This window comes from Aedes aegypti, chromosome 2 (genome assembly GCF_002204515.2).
Source record: "Aedes aegypti strain LVP_AGWG chromosome 2, AaegL5.0 Primary Assembly, whole genome shotgun sequence".
In the NCBI taxonomy this organism is placed as follows: Eukaryota; Metazoa; Arthropoda; class Insecta; order Diptera; family Culicidae; genus Aedes; species Aedes aegypti.
Genome location: NC_035108.1, coordinates 461,170,275 through 461,195,308, shown reverse-complemented (window position 1 = coordinate 461,195,308; position 25,034 = coordinate 461,170,275). Strand labels below are relative to the sequence as shown.

The following is a 25,034-nucleotide window of genomic DNA, read 5'->3' as shown; positions in this document are numbered from 1 at the left end:
TAACAGTTCGCAAATGAGTATGTATTTCCGATACATTTTCGTACATACAAGTTCAAAGTTTAATTCCGCATCCTTCAATCGTCGTCGTCGAATTTGATGTGGGTATTAACTTTCTTCATCAGTTTGGTCCGGCCTCTCAACTTTTCCACCTTTACCTTCTTGCTCAGCTTGTCGTCCCGGTCCTGTTTGATTTTGTCCCAGTAAGTCTTCTCCGTTTCGCCACTCAAGATCTGGGCGCTGTACTCGGCACTGCTGCACTCTTTGACCAGCTGGTTCGCCGAGCTCGGTTTGTCCACTCGCACAAACGCTTCCATGTCGGCTTCCTTCAGATCGGTGTACTTCACGTATGGATACTGTTTTAGCTCGGCTTTGAAGTCCTTCACGTTGGCACACGGAACCCGGAATTTGATGTTCACAATCAGTCCTGGTTCGAAGGAGAACAGTGGAAGCTTGACTGCTTGCTGCTCCTGTTCTTCCAGCTTGTTGGCTTCAGCAGCCACCTCCTCATCGGTCAGTGCACCGTAGAAGTTGACCCTCGGAGAAGATTTCACCGCTTTTGAACCGGATAGCGACGCATTTGGTGTGCGGTTTTGGGTGGGTTTGCTGACTCTACGAGAGTCACTGAACAGCTTTTTGAGCTTTTTTGCTTCGGCTCTCTGAAGGTTGAGATACTTGTTGCGCAGTCTTCTCCATTCTCGTCTGCAAGGAACATGTTATGTTAGTTAGACTAAAGTGGGACAAAAGTGTCTTTTTTAGATTCATAGCTGTAATAAATGTTATGGTGATTCGAATGTTGTTCAAGTAAGTCCGATTTCTTCACCTTCGCTTAAGCCGTAAACCACGTTTACCCATATGATTAAACTAGGTTTAAGGCCTAAACGGGGGTGAAGAAATCGCCCCTAAGAGAAATACCAACAAATATTATAGAAATCGATTGAGATTTGAAAAAGTTATGGCTGAAGTGTCCGCTCTACAGAGCCTTCACTGTTTTTAGAATATACTGTGGTCGAATACCAACACTTGAGTACATGTAGGACAGTATAGCTGAGATCGGAAATAAACTACATTCGATCGTTCACTTTCGTTTGTACAGAGCTAGAAGATAGACGTGTTCTCCTTTTTGCAGCTGACACCGAAAACCTCATACCAATCTACCCTTGCTTGCGTTGTAAGTGCCGGACATAAAAGTTGGCGACGAGAAAAAGTGACTTATAAGCGGTTTCTTCACCACCGCTTAGGCCTTAAACCTGGTTTAATCGTATGGGTAAGCGTGGTTTACAGCTTAAGCGAAGGTGAAGAAATCGGCCCTTAGTGAATTTAAAGTGGCTAAAGTTATTTGGAATCGTACAGTGAAACCAATTAATTGCAAAACTAGTTCGAGTGCATGCAGGACTGTATTGGTTCAGTGATTTCGCGCCATTTTGGTTTAAAGCGTGTTCTTTTGTAAGGTACCGTGGGGCAAGTGGGTAATGGAATTCGCATAGTTGAGATTCTTCAAATTCTAGAGACTTTTAATTGAAACAAATGAGGTCGTGTATATTTTTTAGCTTGACTCCCACCAAATATAAACAGCATGCTGAAATTGATTTTTATGAAAAATTGAAGAAAAAAATACAGAAAAAGTTTTTAAAAAATGTCTCCTTACTTTTCACTTGCCCCAAAAGTGGGGCAAGTGAAAAGTTTACCGTTTGGAACAATAAATTCAAAAACAAACAGTTATATTCACGATTTCTATTAGCTTTGACATTTTTAAAGCCTTCCCAATGAACAATAACATAAGTAACATGTAAACAAAGAAAATGTTATTCTTTTCACTTGAGTTTTCTTCTGTTGAGTTATGTTAGTTGAAATGATTCGACAACATTATAACTGCAACATTTCCAATGTTAGTTCTTACATTATAGGACAGCAATTGCATTTCTGCTCTGTAGAATTTCCACCGCTCGTTATTTGTTTTTGAAATAGTCGGATATGACGTCGGATAACTCTTCGGGAGAAATCAAACGGAATCCTTCAATAACGTATTTAGAATATTTTTTATGTGGATAGACCTGTACCCCATTTTTATGTTTTGAACTATCTTTACATAGACATTCCACGAGATTTCCGTGTGTTCTCTAATATTGCAACTTTTCAGTCAACGTCTTCCTTTTAATTGGCTGCCCGAAGTAGACATATTAATATTGTAATGTTTGGCAACATCTTTTAGAGAAGTTCCATAATTTCTAATAGCTTTTAACGCTTGAGTATAGTGTTTCTTGAATTATCAGCACGTTATGTTTTTCTATGATAATTGCGAACCATGTTTACTTATGGCTACTTAAAAAGAAAACACAAATTCAATCTCTAATGATAAACTTTTCACTTGCCCCACCTGATAAGAAAATTGACGGTGTATAAATTTAGTTATTTTTAGGTCTACGTCGAATTAATTCTAAAACTTTTTTTTATTGCAGTTTGAAACTGTCACTGAGGACAACTAAGAAGTGGTACAGGAAATTATTTTCCGCAACTTTTTTCCACTGAAAATATTAAAATAAAATTGTACGCCGCCAACTTGTTACGGAGTAACAGTTGACAGGTTAACAATTTTTCGCTCTATTATGCAATAATGGCTGAAAAATCTCAGAAATTTCTTACCTATCGTAATGTTCTCAATGGCCTCAAAGGTTTACGCATGAGTTTAAAACGTTAATTCACATATTCAGTAAAATATATCAATTGTTTTCACTTACCCCATTTACCCACTTGCCCCGCGGTACCTTACACCAATTGTAGCTGCGAATAATTGCTATGTGAACACACCTATTGTTCGCATCAGAACCCATATAAATTCCTTTCTTAAACGACATATTTGAAGACTGATTGGCTTCCAACAAATTATTGTGTGGTATTAAGAGAGTTCCCTTTCTTTCCTACTATATAGGTTTTTTAGGCTTGCATTTCCTTCGCTTGATGCTTGGGGACTTTTAGACCATCAATCGACAGATTAGTGACTTGAACCTCGCTGGTTTTTCTGCGTGCATATCACCATCATCGACGGTGCAGCGACCGGTACCTGTGTCAGATTTTGGTACGGATACGCCCGGGAAGCGGTGAGCCGATAACGTTGCATCAAGAAATGTCCAATAGGTTTCAAGGTCGGCCAAGGTCGAAGTGTGAGCTCTGGTGAGTTTTTGAATTTCTTATTCATCCTTTGTTACAGTTCAATACCTTTTGTTTGATACGTATTGTGGGATATATAGTATCCAAAGAAAATGGCCCAACCAAGCATGGCTACTGTAATAGAACCATTTCGCAGAGGAGTTTCCTTTGCGGATTGGGTCGATCGTTTAGAATTTTTCTTTCAAGCAAATGGTATTGGCGATGACCTAAAGAAAGCTCACTTCATCACTCTAGGAGGATTTGTAGTGTATAAAGAAATTAAACTATTATACCCAAATATGAATGTGAGTGAGATTTCTTATGCAGATCTGATTGCCAGGCTAAAAACTAGATTAGATAAAACAGAATCTGATTTGATCCAACGATTTAAATTCAATAATCGTATACAGCAACCAGATGAGTCGCTGGAAGATTTTGTTTTATCCGTGAAATTACAAGCGGAATTTTGTTCATTTGGTACCTTCAAAGATATGGCAAATAGAGACCGCATAGTGGCTTTGTTCAGGGAAGTGGCCTTGCAACAAAGATTACCTAATGAAGAAAATTTGACTTTTGTTATCACGGAAAAAAATCATAACTACCTGGGAAATAGCCGGCGCGAATGCCAGGAGCTTAGGTGTGGCTGGTAATAATTTGCAGACTCCAGGAAAAACTTTAAATAAATTATTGACGACGTACGCTATTGCAAATCAAAATGTAGAACAAGTTGCTTCAGTCAGAGGGCCCGTGAAAAATAGATTAGCACGGAGACCTTATGATAATTACGATAATGGTCGCACTAATGGCAGAAGAATTGACAATAAGTGGGGGGAAAGCTCTCATTCACCAGAATGGAAACGGAACCAAATTAAAAAGCGTCCAAATTATTCGGGTTTCACTTGCGATTTTTGCGGTGCCAAAGGGCATATAAAACGAAAATGTTTTAGGTTGAAAAACCTTAGGCGTGACGCGGTTAATCTCGTGGAAAGCTACAAGCCAGGCCCCACTGCGGACAGTCATTTGAACTAAATGCTGAACCGCATGACGACACACGACACAGATAGTGAGGAGGACGACGATAATGATGCAGGTGAATTTTCGTGTATGTTAGTGTCCTCAATCAATAAAGTTAGTGAGCCTTGTTTATTAGATTTACATATTGAAGGGCAATTGATTACGATGGAGGTGGACTGTGTTTCAGCAGTCACTGTTATGAGCAATGGCCAATATTCTTCCATTATTAATAAGCCTCTGAGACAGTGTAGAAAACAGCTAGTTGTCGTTAATGATTCAAAGTTACAAATTGAGGGGGAAGCAACTGTAATAGTTCGCTATAGAGAAGTAGAGACTCAATTAAAAATTTTAGTTCTAAACTGTACTCATAATTTCATTCCCCTATTAGGACGAACATGGTTAGACAATTTTTTTTCCGAATTGAAGACAAAACTTTTTGAATCCATCAAAGATAAACAGTGTTACTGAATCTCACCAAGGTAATCAAATTGAAGAAATTAAACAAAGGTTTAGCAATGTTTTTATAAAGATTTTTTCCACGCCTATTATTGGTTTTGAGGCAGAGCTTGTGCTTAAAGATAATACACCAATTTTCAAAAAAGCCTATGACGTTCTCTACAGGCTGAGGGATAAAATTTTAAACTATTTAGACAAGTTAGAAAAAGAAAATGTTATAACGCCGGTAAAACAAGCGAGTGGGCTTCTCCTGTAGTTGTGGTGGTGAAAAAGAACAACGAAATAAGACTTGTTATAGATTGTAAGGTATCGATTAATAAAGTTATTATTCCAAATACGTATCCGCTTCCTACGGCTCAGGATTTATTTGCAAACCTGGCAGGGAGCAAGTATTTTTGCACTCTTGACCTGGAAGGAGCTTATACACAATTAGCTTTGTCTAGTAGGTCAAAGAAATTTATGGTAATAAACACAATTAAAGGTTTATATACGTACAATAGACTGCCACAAGGGGCTTCGTCTAGTGCATCAATCTTTCAGCAAATTATGGAACAAGTTTTGAGAGGAATCGTTGGCGTATATGTGTATTTATTGTGCATACGAGTAATCGCTGCAACGTCGCTCAACTGTCGCGTCGCTGGACTATTGAGCGCTTTGCAGTTTAGTGCTCCAGCGACGCATTGAAATAGCCTGTTTCGCTCGAGCACTAACATGAAAATGTCGTGTTGGTCGCGTGAAGTAGTTGAGCGAAGTTTGTGTTCGTTCTTGTTTTTGTCTGCACTGACAATAGATGATGTGTTAATTGCAGGTAAAGACTTGAACGACTGCAAGAGAAAGCTCTTTTTGGTATTGGAAAGGCTCATTGAGGCAAACATTAAAGTAAACTGGGAAAAGTGCAAATTTGTTGTAAAGGAATTGATATTCTTGGGACATATCATAGGAGAGAAGGGTTTGTTGCCATGTGTTGGTAAAATTTCAACAATTCAAAATGCCTCAGTGCCTAAAAATGTAACGGAATTAAAGTCATTTTTAGGGTTGATCAACTATTATAACAAGTTTATTCCACATTTGTCATCCAGATTGTATTGCTTGTACAATTTACTGAAAAAAGATGTGAAATTTGCTTGGAGTGAACAATGCCAAGGGGCTTTTGAACTGAGCAAAGCAGCACTTTTAGAAACTGATTTTCTGGAATTTTATGACCCATGGAAGCCAATAGTGGTTGTATTTGATGCCTCAGGATACGGTCTAGGAGGGGTGATAGCTCATATAGTTGATAGCTCATATAGTTATCAAAATTTTGTGTTACAGTCAATAAGGGGTTAACGTTGCCACAATAAAAATGTGTTATCATAAGCATGAAACGAGCTCACCAGTTGGTGATCCATCCTCCACTGTCTACTTACTTCGTCATAATTTTCAGCTCATAAACCTTGTCGTCCTGTTGGATTTCCTTCTTGACGCCGCTGATTCCTTTCCTACGTCGTCGCTTTTTCTTTGCATCGCATTCTTCCCCTTTCGCAGCTTCCTTGCCATCGTCTGGAGTCACTTCTTCATTCTCGCTACCGGACTCGCCACTTGCACTATCTTTATCCCTTTCATCCGCATCGGATCCATCATGCCCGCCGTCGTCCGTACGGATGCGCTTCGCAGGTGGTGGCTCCAAATCGTCGTGCTCTTTGACCTCCTCCTGCTGACTCGCCTTCGCTGGCTGGTCCTCCTCGGTTTCGCCCTTGGTTTCATGACGTTCCTCTTCGTCCTTTTCCTTGCCAAAACTTGCAATGCTGACCAATTTGGCGGGATCCGTATCCTCATAGCTCAACACTCCGCCGAACGCTTGGAATGTCTTCAAGGCTTTCTGCACGCTAGATTCCTCCTCAAACTCTACAAACCCAAACTCTTTGATTTTTTTCGAGTACTTAAACTTGGGCAACGAGACGTAGGCCACCTTGCCATAGGCCGAGAATACGTTCCGTACCCAGTCATGGTCGGCTTTCGGAGGGAGGCACTCCACGTAGATTGTGCACTGCTCGCAGTTACTTCGCTCCGTTGGTTCCGTCACACGGCGCACTTTGCTGCGATCATCCGAGAGCAGTAGCAGGTCTGAATTCTTCAGCGCAGTTGCAATGTCTTCGACGTTATCAGCCAGCTGTTTTATCCGGTTGAATTTGAGAAACTCCTCCAGGGGGATGACTGCAATAGGTTGAAAGCACGTTAATTCGATCCATAAATGAACATGATTAACCGACCGCAGTTGATACACCGTTATTGCTTAGAAAAACTTTTGTAGGGATTAGATGCACCCTCAGTGTGCAAGGATTGGAGTTCCCATTCTTTGTACTGAGCAATACCGGCGCCGGTTGCGTCGGAAGGAAATATTGACGTGTAACTCACTTCAAGCAAGCCGTTGAGTTGTCTGCATTTCTCCGAGAAAATACTAGGAGTTTGGAAAATGAGTAAAGGTTGAATAATAGGATTTGTCTTGGTAAACGACACGCTTGATTATAAGAGCTCTAATAGGCAACTAGAAATAACGTATAATTTTTACGAGTTACACTGCAGTGAATCGCAAGTCAGTCCCATCTGCATTTCGGCCAAAATTGAGTTGATATAAGTTTTCAACATAACTTCCAATCATCTTTCAGCTGCACTAATCAGACAACACTTTTTGTTCGGTGAAATTAGGAAAAAACACCAAGTTGAATTGTCTTATGATGAAAAGTAACTTCACGTCAGTCCCACTGCAGGTTTCTGAACCGTATAACACAAAATTGAACCGTGTTTTGGTCATCTTATATTTTTCGCGGAAAGGTAACGGAGTGAAAAGCAAATTTTGAAAGTTTCACTCACGAATAGACAATTTCGAAAACTATCAATAAGAATTCAACAAAATTAATTAATTTTAAAGAGTTCATTTGGAGAAAAAATATTGCAGTAATTTTAGGATTTGCGGAGATTCGTTCAGTCACTTGTACTCCGTTTGGGTAATAACGCTACATCATTATCCTTTGACGTCAGTGAAGTATTGACTCTGAAGGTCCTATGCAAATAATGCGAAAGCAGTATCCGCAGTTAGAGCTATTCGCCGTCACAGTCTCCCTTCTATGAACGTCCCCGGATAACCTGGCTAAGTTCACCATCTTCACTGACGTCGAGCAGCGCCAAATTCACCGCTGGCCGGCGATGCAATCCTCCAGCCGGCCCACCCATGCTTGACGAATCCTTCCATCCGCGCCGGGTATCACCTTCTCGACCCGTCCTCTTATCCATTGATTCCGAATAGCTCCGTTCACGACTAGCACCAAATCGCCAACCGCAATATCCCTCTCGTTGTCAAACCATTTCGATCATCGCGATATTACTGGCAGGTATTCCTTCAGCCACCTTCTCCAAAAACCGTCTGCTAAGTGTTGTGCTAACTTCCAGCTGCTTCTGAGGGTCGAGCGATATTCCATTGGTAACACAGGAAGTTGCTTGACTCCAGTAGAGCTCCCGAGTAAAAAATGGTTAGGAGTAAGTGATTCTTGGTCGGCGGATTCTATGGGAATGTAAGTCAACGGTCGCGAGTTTATCATTGCCTCGGCCTCGATGAGAACTGTTTCCATCGTCTCGTCATTCGGCTTTCTAGTAGCATGGATAAACGTTCCTATGACCATTTTTACTGACCGGACCATTCGCTCTCACACTCCCCCCATATGGGAAGCTCCAGGTGGGTTAAAGGACCACTTTGTTTTACCATTGGTGAAGATAGCGGCTAAGGTTTTGTTGCGCTCTGTAATCTGCTGTTTCAGTATATTATTTGCTCCATGAAAATTCGTCCCGTTATCGCTGAATATTTCAGCTGGAGGACCACGACGTGCAACGAACCTTCGTATCGCCAAAATGCAAGACTCTGTTGATAGAGTACACTGAACCAACAAATATCATAGAAAATATTAAAAACCTCACATACCCTTGCGATAATTGAAATCCAATTCATTTTATGTGCATCCAATGATATTCATTTCAAGAACACATAAAACTCATTATGATGTTTACTGCCCATAAACGCATAATTGTCCCATGTGAATAGGAAATCCAGCAAACATGGGACTGACATGCATTTATGGGCAGTTTAATACCATTCATTTACCAATACTGTGAATTGTATATGAACAAAAGTCATGTGTGCAATCCGATGAATGTTATGTGATTTGTCGATGTGAAAATTCGTTCATATTATTTCCTTATTTTATTCGTATTTTCGTGATGGCGAGTTTCATAATTTCAGTTTGGTGCATTTAAGTCGCTTTAAATTACAAGCAACATGAATTGGAATTATAACGTCAAGGCGAAAGAAGGGTAAGTAAAATATTCATAACACAAAATGGATGTACATGAATTTTGGAATTTAATTTACAGGAAACATCACTTAGATTGTAAGCTGGAGATGGCGGAACAAGGACGAAAGGAAAAGCTCCGAACACCCAGCAGTGTTCAGAATCGTATGAGATGTGTTTCAAGTTAAAACTATACCAATTAATGTGATCGGCTATCCATTGTAATTAATAGTTGATTAAATAAACGATGTTTCAATAATAATTATATTGTAAATTCTACTGAAATCTGAAATGAAAGCATCGAAAATTTATTATACTATCATATATAAATCACTGACATTACTAATATTTGTCATCTGAATTTAACATAACACTCATTGGCAACATCCAATGGTTCTTATCTTCAATATGCATGACTTGTATGTGTTTTATCAGATGAATATAATTAAAACGAAACCGCACAGGTTTATGTGATAAATTGATGAGCGTTATGTGAAAAGCTATATGGAAAAAAACTATATGTGTTTTCAGATAAATATTTTAGTCGTTTAGTTTAGTAGTCGATTCCATTTTCTCACGTGCGCGTTGATCTTCTTCAGATTTCAACAGAGTCGCTGGTGATACGATTCCAGAATTGTCCAAAGCTATATAGTTGCGGACTAGCTGATTTAATTTTTGCTCGTGATTGGTTCATCCTCCAACATGAAACCCACAAGTGATCGGTATGGCCTCACTTGGAGAACATTCATAGATGCTCCAACCAAGACGACATTTGGCTGCCATGGGATGACTCCAACCTCCTTCTCGAATTTTCAGCGGTATTGTGAGTTTCAGGTTGTCAAGACCAATCAGTAATTTTGGAACTACTTGTTCATAATCCTTTATTGGAAGTCCACGAAGATGGTGATATTTTGCAGCCAGACTCTGGTAATTCTGAATTGGGAGAAATAATTTTCCGACTGTCCGAGCATTCACAATTGCGAGCCTTGCGAGCCAACTATATCCATCAGAAGCCGTTGAGAATCACAGTTTCGCTGCTTCCATAACAATTGGAGGGGTTCACAGGGTCCGGAAATTCCAAGTTTCGAAGATACTTCATTCTCTATACAGAGGCGACTCGTAACCTCACTTTTTACCTGTTCTACGCATCTAAAAATGCCTTTTTCGGCAAATTGAGATCATAAAGCAAATAGTATATGATTGGAATGTTCCTTTCTAACAAATCTTCACTTGGTAGATACAAATTTGTTGCGTAAAGTCAGGAATTTCCATTCGTGGAACAGGTAGATTTGAGGTTAGGGCAGAGGTTCCCAAACTTTTCATATTCGTGGCGCCCTTAACAATTTTCTGGGAATGGCGCGGCGCACCAGTATGAAAAACGCGGAAGTTGAACAATTTAATTATTTAAGATATTTTGAACTTTCTGAATTATAACAATTATTACAAGAAAAACATCACAATAACTTAGAGGTAAGAAGTATCACTGAAAAAAAATCTATATGAGCTATATGAGCTTGCTTTTCTCAGGCTGTTTTGGAAGAATTAGAGTAATTTTTGTAATCACAGAACAAATTATTTTATGTATATCTATTTAATGTTGAGTTTTGAATGATACCTTGACATTAAGCCAAATTCTAGGCCAAATATTAAGATATCATTTGCAACTCAACATCCAAAATTTTCACAAATAAAGGATTAAATGCAAAAAATATATAAACGTAAAGCATCTCTGTTAATAAGGAAATATTCCACTTTGAAGGTGAAGATGCATCAAGGCCAAGCTAAAAATTTTTGGAAGAATCAGACATAAATTGACGCTAAAAATTTGATCTCTTGGTTCCACCAGCGAGTGATCAATCGATCATGTTTTCAGCTTAAACGGATATCTGGTGCTCCAGTTTTGTGCTCTGGAAAACTAGAGGTGTATCTTCGATTAATCCTCACTATTAGCATTATTGGCAACATTAAATTTAATCTTAATTTATGCATCACAATCAATTAACTAAACGTCATTTTACGTCAGTTTAATCTCCACATTTTATATTAGGAGAAAATAATTTTTAAAAATTATTGATTTTTGTATTACTTTTTGACATGCAGTTCTATTTTTTTAGATTATTGAAAATTAAAAAGGTGAAATAATATATAATTTAAAAATCAATATAGAATGTGATAAATGGTTATAATTTTTCAAAGTAGCAATCAAAATGGTAGACTTTCATAAGAAAAATATAAAATGTGGTTCTTCGACCTGACAAAAATGCATCGTTCCGGAAACCTACTTGAAAAAAAAATGATATGTGGTCCACATTCGAAAAAATAATGATGTTTTCATAATTGCAAAATTAAATCCACTATCCTTCTTACTTTTACAGCTAAGCCCTATAAAAAGGTTTTTAGGCATATAACGAAGCCAATATTATCAGATAAATGATTGAAATGTTCAATAAGAGTCAATGAGTACACTGCCCATAAACGCATAATTGTCCCATGTGAATAGGAAATCCAGCAAACATGGGACTGACATGCGTTTATGGGCAGTACAACTATGAAAGGGTCAGTACCAATGTCATCACATAATTTGAATGTTGTTAGGTTAACTTAACATAATTCGAATGTTGTTAAGGTTAACTGAGCACGTAGTAGATTATGAGCTTATTTTCAAGTTTGGTAGGGATCAACTCGCGGCGCCCCTGGAAAAGTTGTACGGCGCACCAGGGCGCCGCGGCGCACAGTTTGGGAAGTACTGGGTTAGGAAATCGCCACTGTCTCTATGAGTGTTAGTTGAGATCCTTCGTCAATAAAGGCAAAAATTTCAACCTTTCAACTTAGTCCGTAGAGTGTGACTGGTAAAATTCTGAACAGAGAATTATCAACAGATTGTTTGATCCGGATGACTAGTAGATACTACAACGGACATGACCGGCGACGAAGCATGTAACAGCGTATGGTGCCGCAAGCGACAGCCTGAAATTCCACAACCTTGCCAGGTTCGACAAGGCCATATCTTCCGCAATGTGACTGTTCCCGGATAAGTTTAGCCTTTTCCTCTAAAGATATTTTTCATGATAGCCATCTGATTTCTATGAAATCTTAACTCCTCGGCTGTCTTCCTCTCAAGAAATGCTTTTTGGTGGTTGAAAACATAATATTTTAATGTGTTTGTGTAGTATTGCTTGTAAATATGATAATAAATTCTGTACTCTGTACCTGTAACTAATTCTGAACTGTAAGTTTTAACTTCTAGTTATCTGAGCTTAAACAAACAGAAAAGTTTCAATAATATTCTATAGAAGCTGTTTTACAAATTATTTTTTACCACCATATTTACAAATCATTACTATAAGAGGCCGTCCATAAATGACGTTGCATATTTTCGCTGATTTTTCACACCCCCCCTCCCTCCTCGTAGCATTTAGTTACAAATGCTGATACCCCCCTTGGAACATACGTAAGCATATGGGGGGAGTACCCCTCCCCAGCGATTGTTTTGATTCCCAGTTTAAATTGAATTTGGTTAAATTTAGGTTAAATTTAATTTGTAGTTTTTTTGCTATTGTTAAAACGTAGAACAAGTTTACAGCTGAGTAAGGGTTCAAATGAGTAAGGGTTCAGTAATGAATAAGGGTTCAAAATTAGAGATTTTTTTTTAATTATTCGTGGTGAAGAAACAGATTTTAGTGAATATGATCAACAAAATTCCTTAAATTGGAATGGATCTCCGTCATTATTCTCTAAATTAAAATCCATTCACCAAACAGTTACTAGATAGAGAAACAATAACAATTGTAATATTTGGAATGTTTCAAAAATCAGCTATTTTTATACAATCACCTTTATTTATATTTCAACTAAACTTCATCATCGTCACCCATATGAAATATTCTTACACAACTCATTATGCAAAAATGAAATAATAAAAATTGTTTTTTTTTTTTTTGTTGAATTACCGAGTGATATAGAAAACTTAATGATAGAACAATCGACAAATTAATGATTTAATTAATTAATTAAAAAACAAATTAATGAATAATTAATGATACTCGATTTTGATGTCCTCATTATCACCCAGGCTTTTCCATGAAGAGCATTGGTATATCAGAACAAACCGTTGAGTTGACTGAGTGAAAATCTTCTGCAACATTGAACGCACTGAATAAATATTTTGTTTTACTATAATAACGTTAATATTTGCCTTAATGAGCATATTATATTCTTCTGAGGAAATAAAGCTCCAACAGAAAATATGAGTTAAACTACAACGGTTGATGCTATGTCTTGTTAACAAAAGGACAAACAATATTTAACAAGCCGATAAAGCATTGATTTTCATTTAACTTACTGAACTTTAAATTTGATTATTTATAAATAAAATAGTTTGGACACGAATACAATATAATACTCACATAAATATTTAAACCTTCAAATAATCTGTTTGATTGTCAGGGAAATTAAAAATTTATTAGTAAATTTAATAATTTGATATTTTTTTATTCTTATCATATAAATGTTTTGAAGCTGAATCATCATTTAAAACTTAAGTTTAATAATTCAGACTAAAAAGTTTGATAAAAAAACTGTTTGTCATTTTCTCCAGCGCTACACTTTTCACCGAAATTATTCAAAATGCTACGTCCATAAGCTGGAACCCCTCCCTCCCGCTCGTCACAAATTCGTGAAGACCCCCCTCCCCCCTAAAATGCTAAGTCATTTATGGACAAACCCTAATTATTTTTGAACAAATCTTTGTTAATATTTCTTATGAGCGTAATAATTTCTCTTGAACATTTTTAAGTAACAAATCCTCTAATCCAAAATGCTTTTAACATATTTTGGTAAAATCGATTAAGAAATTGTTTCAACTTATCGCCCTTGGTGGGATCTATCTTGACCAACCTTACGGTACGGCACTGATCATATATTTCAGTAAAAATTGGATCTTGTACGAAAATCAGCAGATCTTGAGGCCTGTTCCATTTGTTGATTTTGAAATTAAAATATTGTTTAAATTGTTGTTCTATCAGTAAGGGGTCGAAAACTAGCACAGGACCGGAATTAGATCCTTTATTCTATTTCTCAGATGTATGTAAATAACTTCAGTAACACACTTACACGGATCGTCCCTTATTCGCTGCCCGAGGTATCGGTCCTTGGTCAGGTTGGCATCGGAAAAGTAAAACTCCATCTGCGACCGGATCGCGTTGTACTTTTGTTTCTTACGGTGGCGGCCTTTGACTTTGTCGGTGGCGGCACTCAGCTTCGATCCGCGCACGGTAGCGGCCGATTTCACAGCGTTCGCCGGTATGGATTCCATCGATATGTCCAGAAAATATGCACTTTTACGGTCAGGAAAATTACTTAAAACCGGCACCAAAATCGCAGCGCGAAACGAACATCCAAAACGTTTTTGTTTTGGTGGTAGTCTGTCAAACTTGTGGTTTGTTTACCCAAATCGGCGAGTTCACTTGCTCTTCAAGGGTGTCTTCCGAAAAATACGTGATGCACTCCAAAACAAGGATACACACTTTACAATTGATCCAATGGACCGATGCACGAGTTCACTATCTGACGTTTGAGCGGTGCCGTGTTATTTACGTGACCATGGCAACAAATGAATTCGGCACCGCTCAAACGTCAAATTAGTGATTATCACGCCCAATGGTATGGGTGCCCTAGTATAGATGTAGTTGTGAACCTTAAGCTATCAGTACACACTTTGTCAAGTGTGCAAATATTTGGCTATTTGACGTTTCAGACGTTTGCCTAACGTTTGCCGTTTGCCTATTGTTTGCCAAAGGTCAGTACACGGTAGACAAACATTTGACAAACTCTTATTTGTCCATGTTTGCCACTCGAGAACTGAACGGAGTTGCAAAGTTGACCAAATAAAACTTGTTTTGGCATACTTTTGCAATATATATTTCCTCATATCTTCAAGTATTGGCTATTACAAAGTTAGACAAATATTTGCACATCAATGTTTGTGCAAATATATTTGGTCAGTACACATATGACAAATAAATTTGTCAAAATTTGGCAAATATTTGCACATTTGGCAAAGTGTGTACTGATAGCTTTAGAGGAAAACAATATGCACTCTGTCTCGAAAAACACCCAGAATCCGGGTATATTTTTTTCAAATTGGGTAATATTTCCATATGCATTTTGATGAGTCTGGAAAGCGTGTGCAAGTTTCTTTGAGGAAAACAAAAACAAACTGTGTATGACGAGCGTATACTAGTCTACGTGTGTTCAAATGTCACTAAGCTCTATATATTATATATGTCCATTTTACGAGTACGTTTGTGAACAGCTGATCGCTTATTTTATGAATGAAATTTTGACAGTAGCGGTGTCGTAACGTGTGAAAGTAACAGCAATATCATCAGTGTTGTGGTTTCGTAAAATGGACTATTAGGCATTTCACGGCGAAATGCTCTCTCTTTCGCTCTTTAACAAAACTTGAAAACAATGGTGCCAGTACCTGTCAACTTTGGCAGATACTGGCACCGTTGTTTTCAGATTTCCCGAAGGAGAAAAAGAGAGCGATTTTCTGATGACGTCACCGTGCAATGGGAAATGGTCTTAGGTGATCAGCGTATTCCGGATACAATACAATACAAAAACAATATAATGTATTGTAATAGTACCATTCAATATATTGGAAATACAATACAGTATATTGTAAAATGACAATACAGTTACAGTACAATATATTGTTTTGAACAGTTCACTGTATGGTATATGAGATTTTTGCAATACAATGTACGGGTTGTTAAGTATCTCAACAATAAATATATAGATATTTTCTCATGCATACATTTTGAAAATACAATTCGATGTATTGTTCATGTATTGTCTTGATTAGCAATTCGTGTATTTTTGTACAATACAAAAACAATAGATCATTAAAATAACCAAAACGGCCGCTATGGAAAGCATACATAGCGCCACTGGAGCCTTGGGGTTTATTCACAAATTTCATAACGCAGAAAATGTTTTTTTTTTGACACCCACCCAACCCCTCGTAAAGCTTTTTGTATTAATAATCTACAAATTTTGTATGGGCTGTAACATCACGAGGACGCCCACCCACCTCCTGCAGCCTTATGAAATTTGTGAATGGGCGCTTGTGTGTTTGACAGAACAGCAATGCTGTTACAATGTTAAATCCCATATACAGTGGCGCCTTTGTTTTGATGCGGTGAGCACTGACAAAAACTACATTCAATGATCCATTTAAAGAACTTTATTTCAATTAGTGGTGAAAAGTAAAGAATTTGTATGTTGTATGGATTGTCCCCCAACTTACTGAATATTCGTGCCAACAGTAGCAAAATAATTTTAACTCCTATAGACTGATTTGCCACTGACAAGAAAAGGAATCGCCTATCTCGATGCGTGGAAAATTTCATCCAATGGTCCAGAAAAGCACATTTTTCTGATCACAGTACGCAGTTGAGAAGAAAAATCACTTCAAAGGGGACTCTCTGTAGGAAATTTCTTGACCCATTCAGTCAAGTAATTTCTTTACTTTTTTTGAGCGAAACGGCATACTTAGCTTAAAGAAGTAAAGATATTTATCATGGTTGCATCGTCGTTATAGCTAATGTCAAGTGACTTCTACAAAACTACTTATTTTTACTTTTTGAATATTTTTCACCCAACATTTCTTGCTGTCTGAACTTGTTTTGTTTACTTCTTTCAGCCAAGCTAGACAGAAAAAAGCAACAGTTGTTTTACGCGAAAATAGGAATTTGACCAAAATTGTATGGTATAAAACCAATAAAAACAATACAGTGTTCTGTTACAATATATTATATTGTTTTTGAATTGTATATTCAAACAAGAATAATGTTGCTTCGACATTCAATTACAATACGCTGTATTGTATCCAATACGTTACATTGTACATTAATGGTTTATTCCTGTTAATTCCATTTACTGAATAGTACGTTTTTATCCGGGATAATACCACACTGAGAACAGCGTTGTTGTTGAAAATACTATATCAGAGGGTTAAATTAAATACACAACGCCACTGGATTTTGTGCAGACTAAATTCGCATTTATTTAGAATATTTTGTGCATTCAATTTTACCATGGCACCATTTGTATAGTAAAAATTACTATATCATGGTTAAAAACTTGCAGCAGACCAGAATCGAACCGAGGATCTGGCGATTGTCAAGCGCGAACGCCGCTCGGCTATCGACGTGGTTGGATTGAGAGGGAACAAAACGCAAATAAAAAGCATTCATGATAGCTCAATCGTGGTGGGAATAGTAAATTTGAAAACACGTTCATGGTTCTCATTACTGCAACCAAAGTCAACGCTTGTTTCGGTGCAGCCAATAGAAATAATAAACTATAGAAGAATAATGTCGCTGGTGTTCCCTACGTTCTCGCTCAGAAATATGTTGGGTACATTAGTGTCAAACTGCATACATTTTCGCGTTGACATTTATAGCCCCGCCTATCTCCGCCAGCAAAAGATGTTCCTACTGCGACGCCAGCGACATTCTTCTTCTATGGTTTATTACTTCTATTGTGCATTATTAATACAATTTGTGAATGAACCCAAACTTGAGTAGATTTTCTGTATCGTGTGAGCTAACTTTACGCGCGTCTTTGTTTCGTCGAATGATGATTGCGATGATTAATCATTGAAAACAGCTGATCTCCGTCTCGACTCGCGAAGCAAAACAAAAAGAGTGTTTTCAGTCTGCTTTCAACAACTAGCAAAAAAAAAGGAATTTTGTTATCAAACATTATTTTACTCCACTATTTTTAATGTTCAAACTCTTCAGTGCATTTCATCAGTGCTAATAAGGCTTAGAATAATCGAATAAAGTGATATCTGTGGGATAATTTAGAAGTGTATTGACCTTTGGTTCAGATGGTTGAATCCTAATCTAGGGCTAGTGCTTTGTGCGTTTGCTTCCCTGTGTGAAGAATCTGTTTTGTCCCGAATATCGTCCACAGTGTGATGAAATCCTAATTTTGCGTAAATAGTTCCATTCTCTGTTCCGTAACCGTACCTGCTGCTGGTGGAAAAGTGTATCGTCGGTAAGGGATGCCCCCGGAAAAGGACATCCTCGTCAGAATCTGGGAGAAATTAGACGATGACGTCATCATCAAGGAAGTGGCCACCAAGGGAAAACACGTCAACCATTGCATCGCTTTTCTGGCCCAAAGGAACGAACTGTCCCACAATGAGGCCACGAACTACTTCTTGCAGAAGGTAAGCGCTGGAAAGTCCAAATGGAAGAAAACCAAACTGGGATGGGTTTACCTGAGCAGGGCTGTTAGCGGGTGTCTTTTTAGAGACTTGGTCTCCAATGCAAGCCTCTAAAAATCTCTATTTTCAATTAAAGGTCTCTAAAGTCACTTTTTACCTTATTCTGCTTGCTGTGAATTCTGATGCAAAATTTAATTAGTTTTTTTATACATACTCTAATAATTCCACCAAAGTTCAGGTAAAATTTCTTTACGATTTTCTTCAGGAACAGCTCACGATTTTTTCACAAATTTCTCTAATTTTATTGATTTTTATTGACATTTTCCTGGAGACATAAACAAATCTCTGGAGTAATCTCTGAAAGTATCTTTTGAGAAATTCCTAGTTGATGCCTTAAAGAAATCCTGACGACCAATTTGGTATGACATCCTGAGAAAATTCTGGAGGCAATCTTATGGTCACATTTTGAAGATATTCTAATCACTAATAAACGTCTGAAGAGATCTTCGGAGTAATATTTGAATCTTTGAGTAACTACCTGAAATAATTTCTTTAGAAATTTAAAGTGGAAATCATGTAAACATGCATACAGTAATACGAGAAGTTCTATTGGTCGTAATGGGGAATTTCCAAAAAAAAAAACCTTAGAAATGTTCTTAGAAAAATATCTGGTTTGTTTCTATGAGGAATCAAACTCTTGTCTCCTGATACCTGTAAGGCTATGTTTTGTTTACTTGATTCATGTTATTGTTTGGTCTCTTTCCGGTCTATTTTACTTTTAGTTCCTCTTTGGTCTCTTTTTGCTGGCAAGAGGTTTATAAAGTTTCTATTTTCATGACACTTAGTCACTACCAGCCTTGGTCTTGCTCTTATTTTGATGCGAGTTTTTTTTTTTATTTTTAACGGAACATCTAAAGTCTCTTTTTTAATATAATGGTCTCAACTAACTAGATTCCTGAAAATTTTCCAATATGCGAGTCAAGGATTTCGTTCAGGGATTTTTCCAGTAGTTAGTTACTCTAGCAGATGTGCCAAAGTATCCTACAGTAGTTTTTCCAAGAAAATCTCCAATAGTTTATTCCGAAGTATTTGAAAAAAAAAACGAGAATTGCTCATGGATAGTCGATTTTTCCAGACATTTTCATATGAATACTATCGTGAATCCATCTACGGTTTATCTCAAGATGTGCGCCAAAGTTCTTGCAAAGATTATTCGATGAAATCTAGTCAGAACTCTTCCAGAAATTCCTCTATAAATTCGACCAATGATTCACCATTAAGTTCTGCCAGAAATTTATCTTCAATAGTTCTTCCAACAAAAATATCGAGTAATTTTTCAAGTAAACGCTTCCTATATTCCTCAGAATTCCATTTGAGGTTTCACTACCGCAAATATTTTGACCACTTCAACAAAAAAATCTTCCGGAATTCTGTTCAATGTTTTTCGAGGAATGCCTCTAAAAATCCGTCAAGATTTCATCCGGAGATTCAATTGATTTTTTTTTTCAATAATTGTCTTAAATATTAAAAAAAAAACCTCCAATACTTGCTCAGGGTATTTGCATCAGGAATTTCTACAGAAGTTTTGTAAGAGAATATTTTTGTTTGTTTCTGATGATTTGTTTTTGCGATAATTTCCGGATTTTCCCTGTGATTTCTCCAATAATATCTTTAAAAAACCTTGAAAATTCCCTGGAGACATCCCTGGACAAAATCTTTAGATAGATAGATAGATCTTTATTTAAGAGATTTGCATCCCGAGGCTGGCTCATCTCTTACAAAATCTTTGAGCAACTCCTTGATAAGTTCATCGAAGAATTTCTGTTGTACTTTGTGAAGAAATCAAAGGATGAATCTCTGGAGTAGTGTCTAAAGGAACGCTTAGAAAAGTATTTGGTTGGAATCTTGAAAAAAATTGAACTACAATTATGGAGGAAATCGTAAGAAATCGGTGGAGGCATTTTTGGAGAAATAATTGCGTTTTGGAGAATGTTCTTAGGCCCGGATAGCCGTAGCGGTAAACGCGCAGCTATTCTGCAAGACCAAGCTGAGGGTCGTGGGTTCGAATCCCACCGGTCGAGGATCTTTTCGGGTTGGAAATTTTCTCGACTCCCAGGGCATAGAGTATCATCGTACATGCCACACGATATACAAATGCAAAAATGGTCATTTGACAAAGAAAGCTCTCAGTTAATAACTGTGGAAGTTCTCATAAGAACACTAAGCTGAAAAGCAGGCTTTGTCCCAGTTGGGACGTTACACCAGAAAGAAGAAGAAGAAGAATGTCCTGAACTGAAATACTGGACGAAATCCTACTGAAATCGATCGATGAACCCCTAGACAAACTCCGGAATTTCCTTGTGAAATTTGTGCAAGAATCTTTGAATGAATTCCTGAAGAAATTTATGATGGAGTCTCTTTAGTAATACTTAAAAAATCCGACAATTCCACCAAAAACTTCTAAATTTATTGTAGGAATCATTCTAAGAAGTTTTCAAGAGTTCGATCAGAAATTTACTAATAGCATCTTCAAGCCTTTCGCAGGGATTCATTGAGAAATTGCTTTGAAGTAGATAAACGAAAAACCGAATTTAGTTCAATTTAGTTCAATTCCACTATGTTTGTATCCTTTGACAGGTACGCGTATTTCGACCCCAACTGTAAGGCTGTCTTCAGTGTCGTGTACTAGACGGCCTTACCAAAGACGAAATAAAGACCTCCATGTTTCTTGCAGTTGCCCAAAGTTTTGTGGCGTATAAGGTAATAGGAAAAATCTAGAATGCCATGAAAAGTGTACTGCCATCTGTCAAACTTGGGTAGCTTTTGCAGTAATAAGGGACGAAATGCAGTACTAGAAGTGGTAGCCATTCTGAACCTGACTACTATGTATCTATTCGTCTCGGTATTCAATATAAGCCAAATATTTGCCATAGTGTACTGATAGCTTTACAGTTTACAGCTTGTCAAAGGATACACACATGGTGGAATTAAATGAAATAGCTCAAAATTCGGTTTTTCGTTTATTTATGGGCATTCAACTAAACAGCTCTAAGATTTATTATGCTTTAAAGTATCCTAAGAATTTCTCCGAAAAAGACCTTGAGAGCTTCTTCAAATAAGTGTGCAGAAAACCTCCGATGATTGGAATTTGTTCAGATATTTCACATAAAGAGATGAAATCGCGATTGCTGCAAAGAAACGATTCTTCAAGAGTTTAACCTAGGAATTCTCCCTGGAGTTCTCTTGGGAACTTCTCAAAAATTTCTCCAAATGTTCTTATAGAGAATTCAGGAGTTCTTTCGGACGAATAATTCAAGAAGTTAATCAAAAATATCAAAAGTGATATGATTTTTTCTCAGGATTACTCAAAATATTCAAATAGGAATTCATCCTAAGATACATTAGACATAGTTTCAGAGGTTTGTTCACTTCTTTTAATGCTTACTCTTATTCATCTATGAAGGTAAGTAATTTTAATCTATAGAGGTAAGAGTACAAAAAGTAATCCGCATAATCCATGGTAGATTAGAAATATTTCTGAAGCATCCTTAAAGGAGTTCCTGAAATTTACAGGAGAATTTTAAGAAGGAATTCTTTGAAATACATTTGAATAAATTTTCGAAGCATCTTTGTGAAAATTTATGAAGAAGTCTCTGAATGAAATTCTGGAGGAATTCTTTCAAATTATACCAAGAATAATTTCTGTACTCCCGTGTTCCTATTTTAAGGATTTTTAAACTTTTTCTCAGAGATATCTCTGAAAGATTTGATCAAAAATCATTGATGAATTTCTTGGAAAGTGTATGTCCGAGTATCTCAGTTAGTATAGAACTCATGAATTTATGCATTGTGTTTTTAGAGCAATCAATTTGATAGAATACTTTGAAGAGGTCCTGGAAGAACTCCTTCAAGAAAAATGTCCTTGAGGAATTCAAGTCATCTAAACGGGGAAGCAAAAAAACAAATCCTATCCGTGATTATAGACGATGATCTTAAACTCTTGATGCGTCTTAAAAACGTGAGGAGAAGGCAATTTCATCGTACTCGCGATCCTGCTATGAAAATTATATGGCAGGATTTGCAGAAAGAAATCAAAAAACGTTTTTCACAATTAAGAAACAAAAATTTTGAAAATAAAATTTCTCAATTAGGCCCTGACTCTGAGCCCTTTTGGAAATTATCTAAAATTATGAAAAAAACCTCAGAAACCAATACCGGCATTGGAAGAGGAAACAAATTATTACTAACTTATTGCGAAAAAGCTCAAAAACTTGCTATGCAGTTTGAAAGCGCGCACAATTTTAATTTAGGACTTACTAGTCCAATTGAAAATCAAGTTACTCAGGGCTTCGAAAATATTCTCAATCAAGAGAACCTTTTCGAAAATTACTGGGAGACTGGTCTGGAAGAAGTGAGAACTATTATTAAAAAATTCAAAAATATGAAAGCTCCTGGCGATGATGAAATTTTCTACATCCTCATCAAGAAACTTCCAGAAAGTAGCTTATCATTTTTAGTTGATATATTTAAATGTTTTCAATTAGCATATTTTCGTGACAAATGGAAAAATGCTAAGGTTATACCAATTTTAAAACCAGACAAAAATCTTGCAGAAGCTTCTAGCTATCGTCCAACCAGTTTGCTTTCCTCCATCAGTAAATTTTTTGAGAAAGCCATTTTGAACAGAATGATGATCCACATCAACGAAAATTCAATTTTTGTCAATGAACAGTTCGGATTCCGCCATGGACATTCGACCACTCATCAACTTTTACGTGTAACAAATTTGATTCGTTCTAACAAAACTGAAGGCTATTCTACTGGTCTTGCTCTTCTAGACATAGAAAAAGCATTCAACAGTGTTTGGCATGAAGGCTTGATCGTAAAATTAAAAAAAAACTTTAATTTTCCAACATACATTGTTAGAATAATTCAAAGTTATTTGTCAAATCGTACACTTCAGGTTAATTATCAGAACTGCAGATCTGAAAGACTTCCTGTAAGAGCTGTTGTTCTTCAAGGCAGCATTTTGGGACCAATATTATACAATATTTTCACATCTGACTTACCTGAGTTACCTCAGGGATGTCAAAAATCCTTGTTTGCGGATGACACAGGCCTCTCCGCCAAAGGACGAAGTCTGCGTGTCATCTGTAGTAGATTGCAAAAAAAGTTTGGATATTTTTTCTTCATACTTGCAAAAATGAAAGATTTTTCCTAATGCTTCCAAAACTCAACTAATAATATTCCCACATAAACCAAAAGCTCTTTATTTGAATCCTTCAAGTAGACATGTTGTCACGATAAGAGGGATTCCAATAAATTGGTCAGATGAAGTTAAGTATCTAGGGCTCTACTAGATAAGAATTTAACTTTCAAAAATCACTTTGGACATTCAAGCCAAATGTAACAAATATGTAAAATGTCTCTATCCCCTTATTAATAGAAAATAAAAACTTTGTCTTAAGAACAAGCTTTTTATATTAAAACAAATTTTCAGGTCAGCCATGTTGTATGCCGTACCAATATGGACTAGCTGTTGTAATACCAGAAAGAAAGCTCTGCAGAGAATTCAAAACAAAATTTTGAAAATGATTCTGAAGCTTCCTCCCTGGTATAGTACCAATGTTACATAGAATATGTAACCAATGTTGAAACATTGAAACAAATTTCAAATAAAATAATTAATAATTTCAGGCAAAAATCGTTACAATCTTCTATTGCCACGATTAATGCGTTATATATTTAGGTTAAGTTAGGTTAAGTAAATTGAAAACATGTTTGTTTTTCTTATAAGCAAGTGAAATCAATGTAATACACTGAGAGGCAAAATAAAGTGCCCACCTTACCAGTTTTCGAATTTCTCTCATTGATTTGGTTCAAATTAAAGTTAACACACTTAAATCCTCTTTGATATTTTATTTTTGATATTCTTTTAAAGTTGCACTTACGAAATTTTGATAAAAAAAGAATTTTACTCAAAGAAAAAGAAAATCAATTTGTATTGAAAAAAAAGTAGTGACAAAAATAAGTGCCCACTTCCTTCTTGGCCCCAGAAAAGATGATTTAAGAAAAATAAAAAGCAATTTAATAGTTAATGTGTCCTCCTTTGGCCTTAAGGACTTGCTGGAGGCGCTTCGGCATGCTTTTCACCAGGTTTTGTAGGTGTTGTGGATCTAGTTCTTCCCAGGCGCGCTCCAAGGCTTCAAAATAATTATTTTTGTTGGTAACACCAGTTTTTTCAACCCTGGCATCGAGAATCACCCACAAATTCTCGATTGGGTTGAGGTCTGGGCTTTGTGGAGGCCATTCCAATTGTTTAATCCGACAAGACCGGAAGAAAGACTTGGACTTCTTTCAAGTATGCTTCGGGTCGTTGTTCTAGAGAAATATGAATTTCTCTTCAAGGCCCGTCTGGATCAGCGAAACCTCCAGATTTTCCCGCAAGATGTTAATGTAGGAATCTGCCGTCATTATTCCGTCGATTTTCACGAGGCTTCCTACTCCACCCCATGAAAATCACCCCCAGACCATCACATTTCCTCCTTCATACTTCACCGTTCCTTGGATGTGGCGCTCTGCACCACACACAAGCCCGCTGCTTTCGGTTAGACAGCTCGAGCTTCAGGAGCGCCACATCCAAGGAACGGTGACGCATGGAAATGTGATGTGATGAAATGTGATGGTCTGGGGCTGTTTTTCATGGAGTGGAGTAGGAAGCCTCGTGAAAATCGACGGAATAATGACGTCAGATTCCTACATTAACATCTTGCGGGAAAATCTGGAGGTTTCGCTGATCCAGACGGGCCTTGAAGAGAAATTCATATTTCTCTAGAACAACGACCCGAAGCATACTTGAA

General features: G+C 37.1%; 2 protein-coding genes across 2 annotated transcripts in view; one reads left to right on the top strand and one right to left on the bottom strand.

Annotated features, from left to right (window-relative positions):
- Positions 1 to 14,359, bottom strand: LOC5569718 (la-related protein 7). The gene is made up of 3 exons (XM_001658657.2): positions 14,046 to 14,359; positions 6,021 to 6,807; positions 1 to 699 (listed from the first exon to the last, which is right to left on the bottom strand). Exons 1-3 carry the CDS (start codon positions 14,245 to 14,247, stop codon positions 75 to 77), a joined length of 1,614 nt encoding a protein of 537 aa, XP_001658707.2. The 5' UTR covers positions 14,248 to 14,359; the 3' UTR covers positions 1 to 74.
- A 3,236-nt stretch (positions 14,360 to 17,595) lies between these two features.
- LOC5569717 (spatacsin) overlaps positions 17,596 to 25,034 on the top strand; it is a 72,004-nt gene continuing 64,565 nt past the window's right edge. Inside the window, exon 1 of the mRNA XM_021848186.1 lies at positions 17,596 to 18,177. Within this exon, the coding sequence (XP_021703878.1) occupies positions 18,010 to 18,177 (168 nt within the window). The 5' untranslated portion in view covers positions 17,596 to 18,009. The remainder of the gene's footprint in view (positions 18,178 to 25,034) is intronic.

Excerpts from the sequence above, each read along its gene's own strand:
- LOC5569718 (XM_001658657.2), bottom strand. The coding sequence starts at position 14,247 with ATGGAATCCATACCGGCGAACGCTGTGAAATCGGCCGCTACCGTGCGC. Across the intron at positions 6,808-14,045 it reads GCGAATAAGGGACGATCCGT|TCATCCCCCTGGAGGAGTTT; the intron begins GTAAGTGTGTTA and ends AACCTATTGCAG. Across the intron at positions 700-6,020 it reads GAGCTGAAAATTATGACGAA|ACGAGAATGGAGAAGACTGC; the intron begins GTAAGTAGACAG and ends TGTTCCTTGCAG.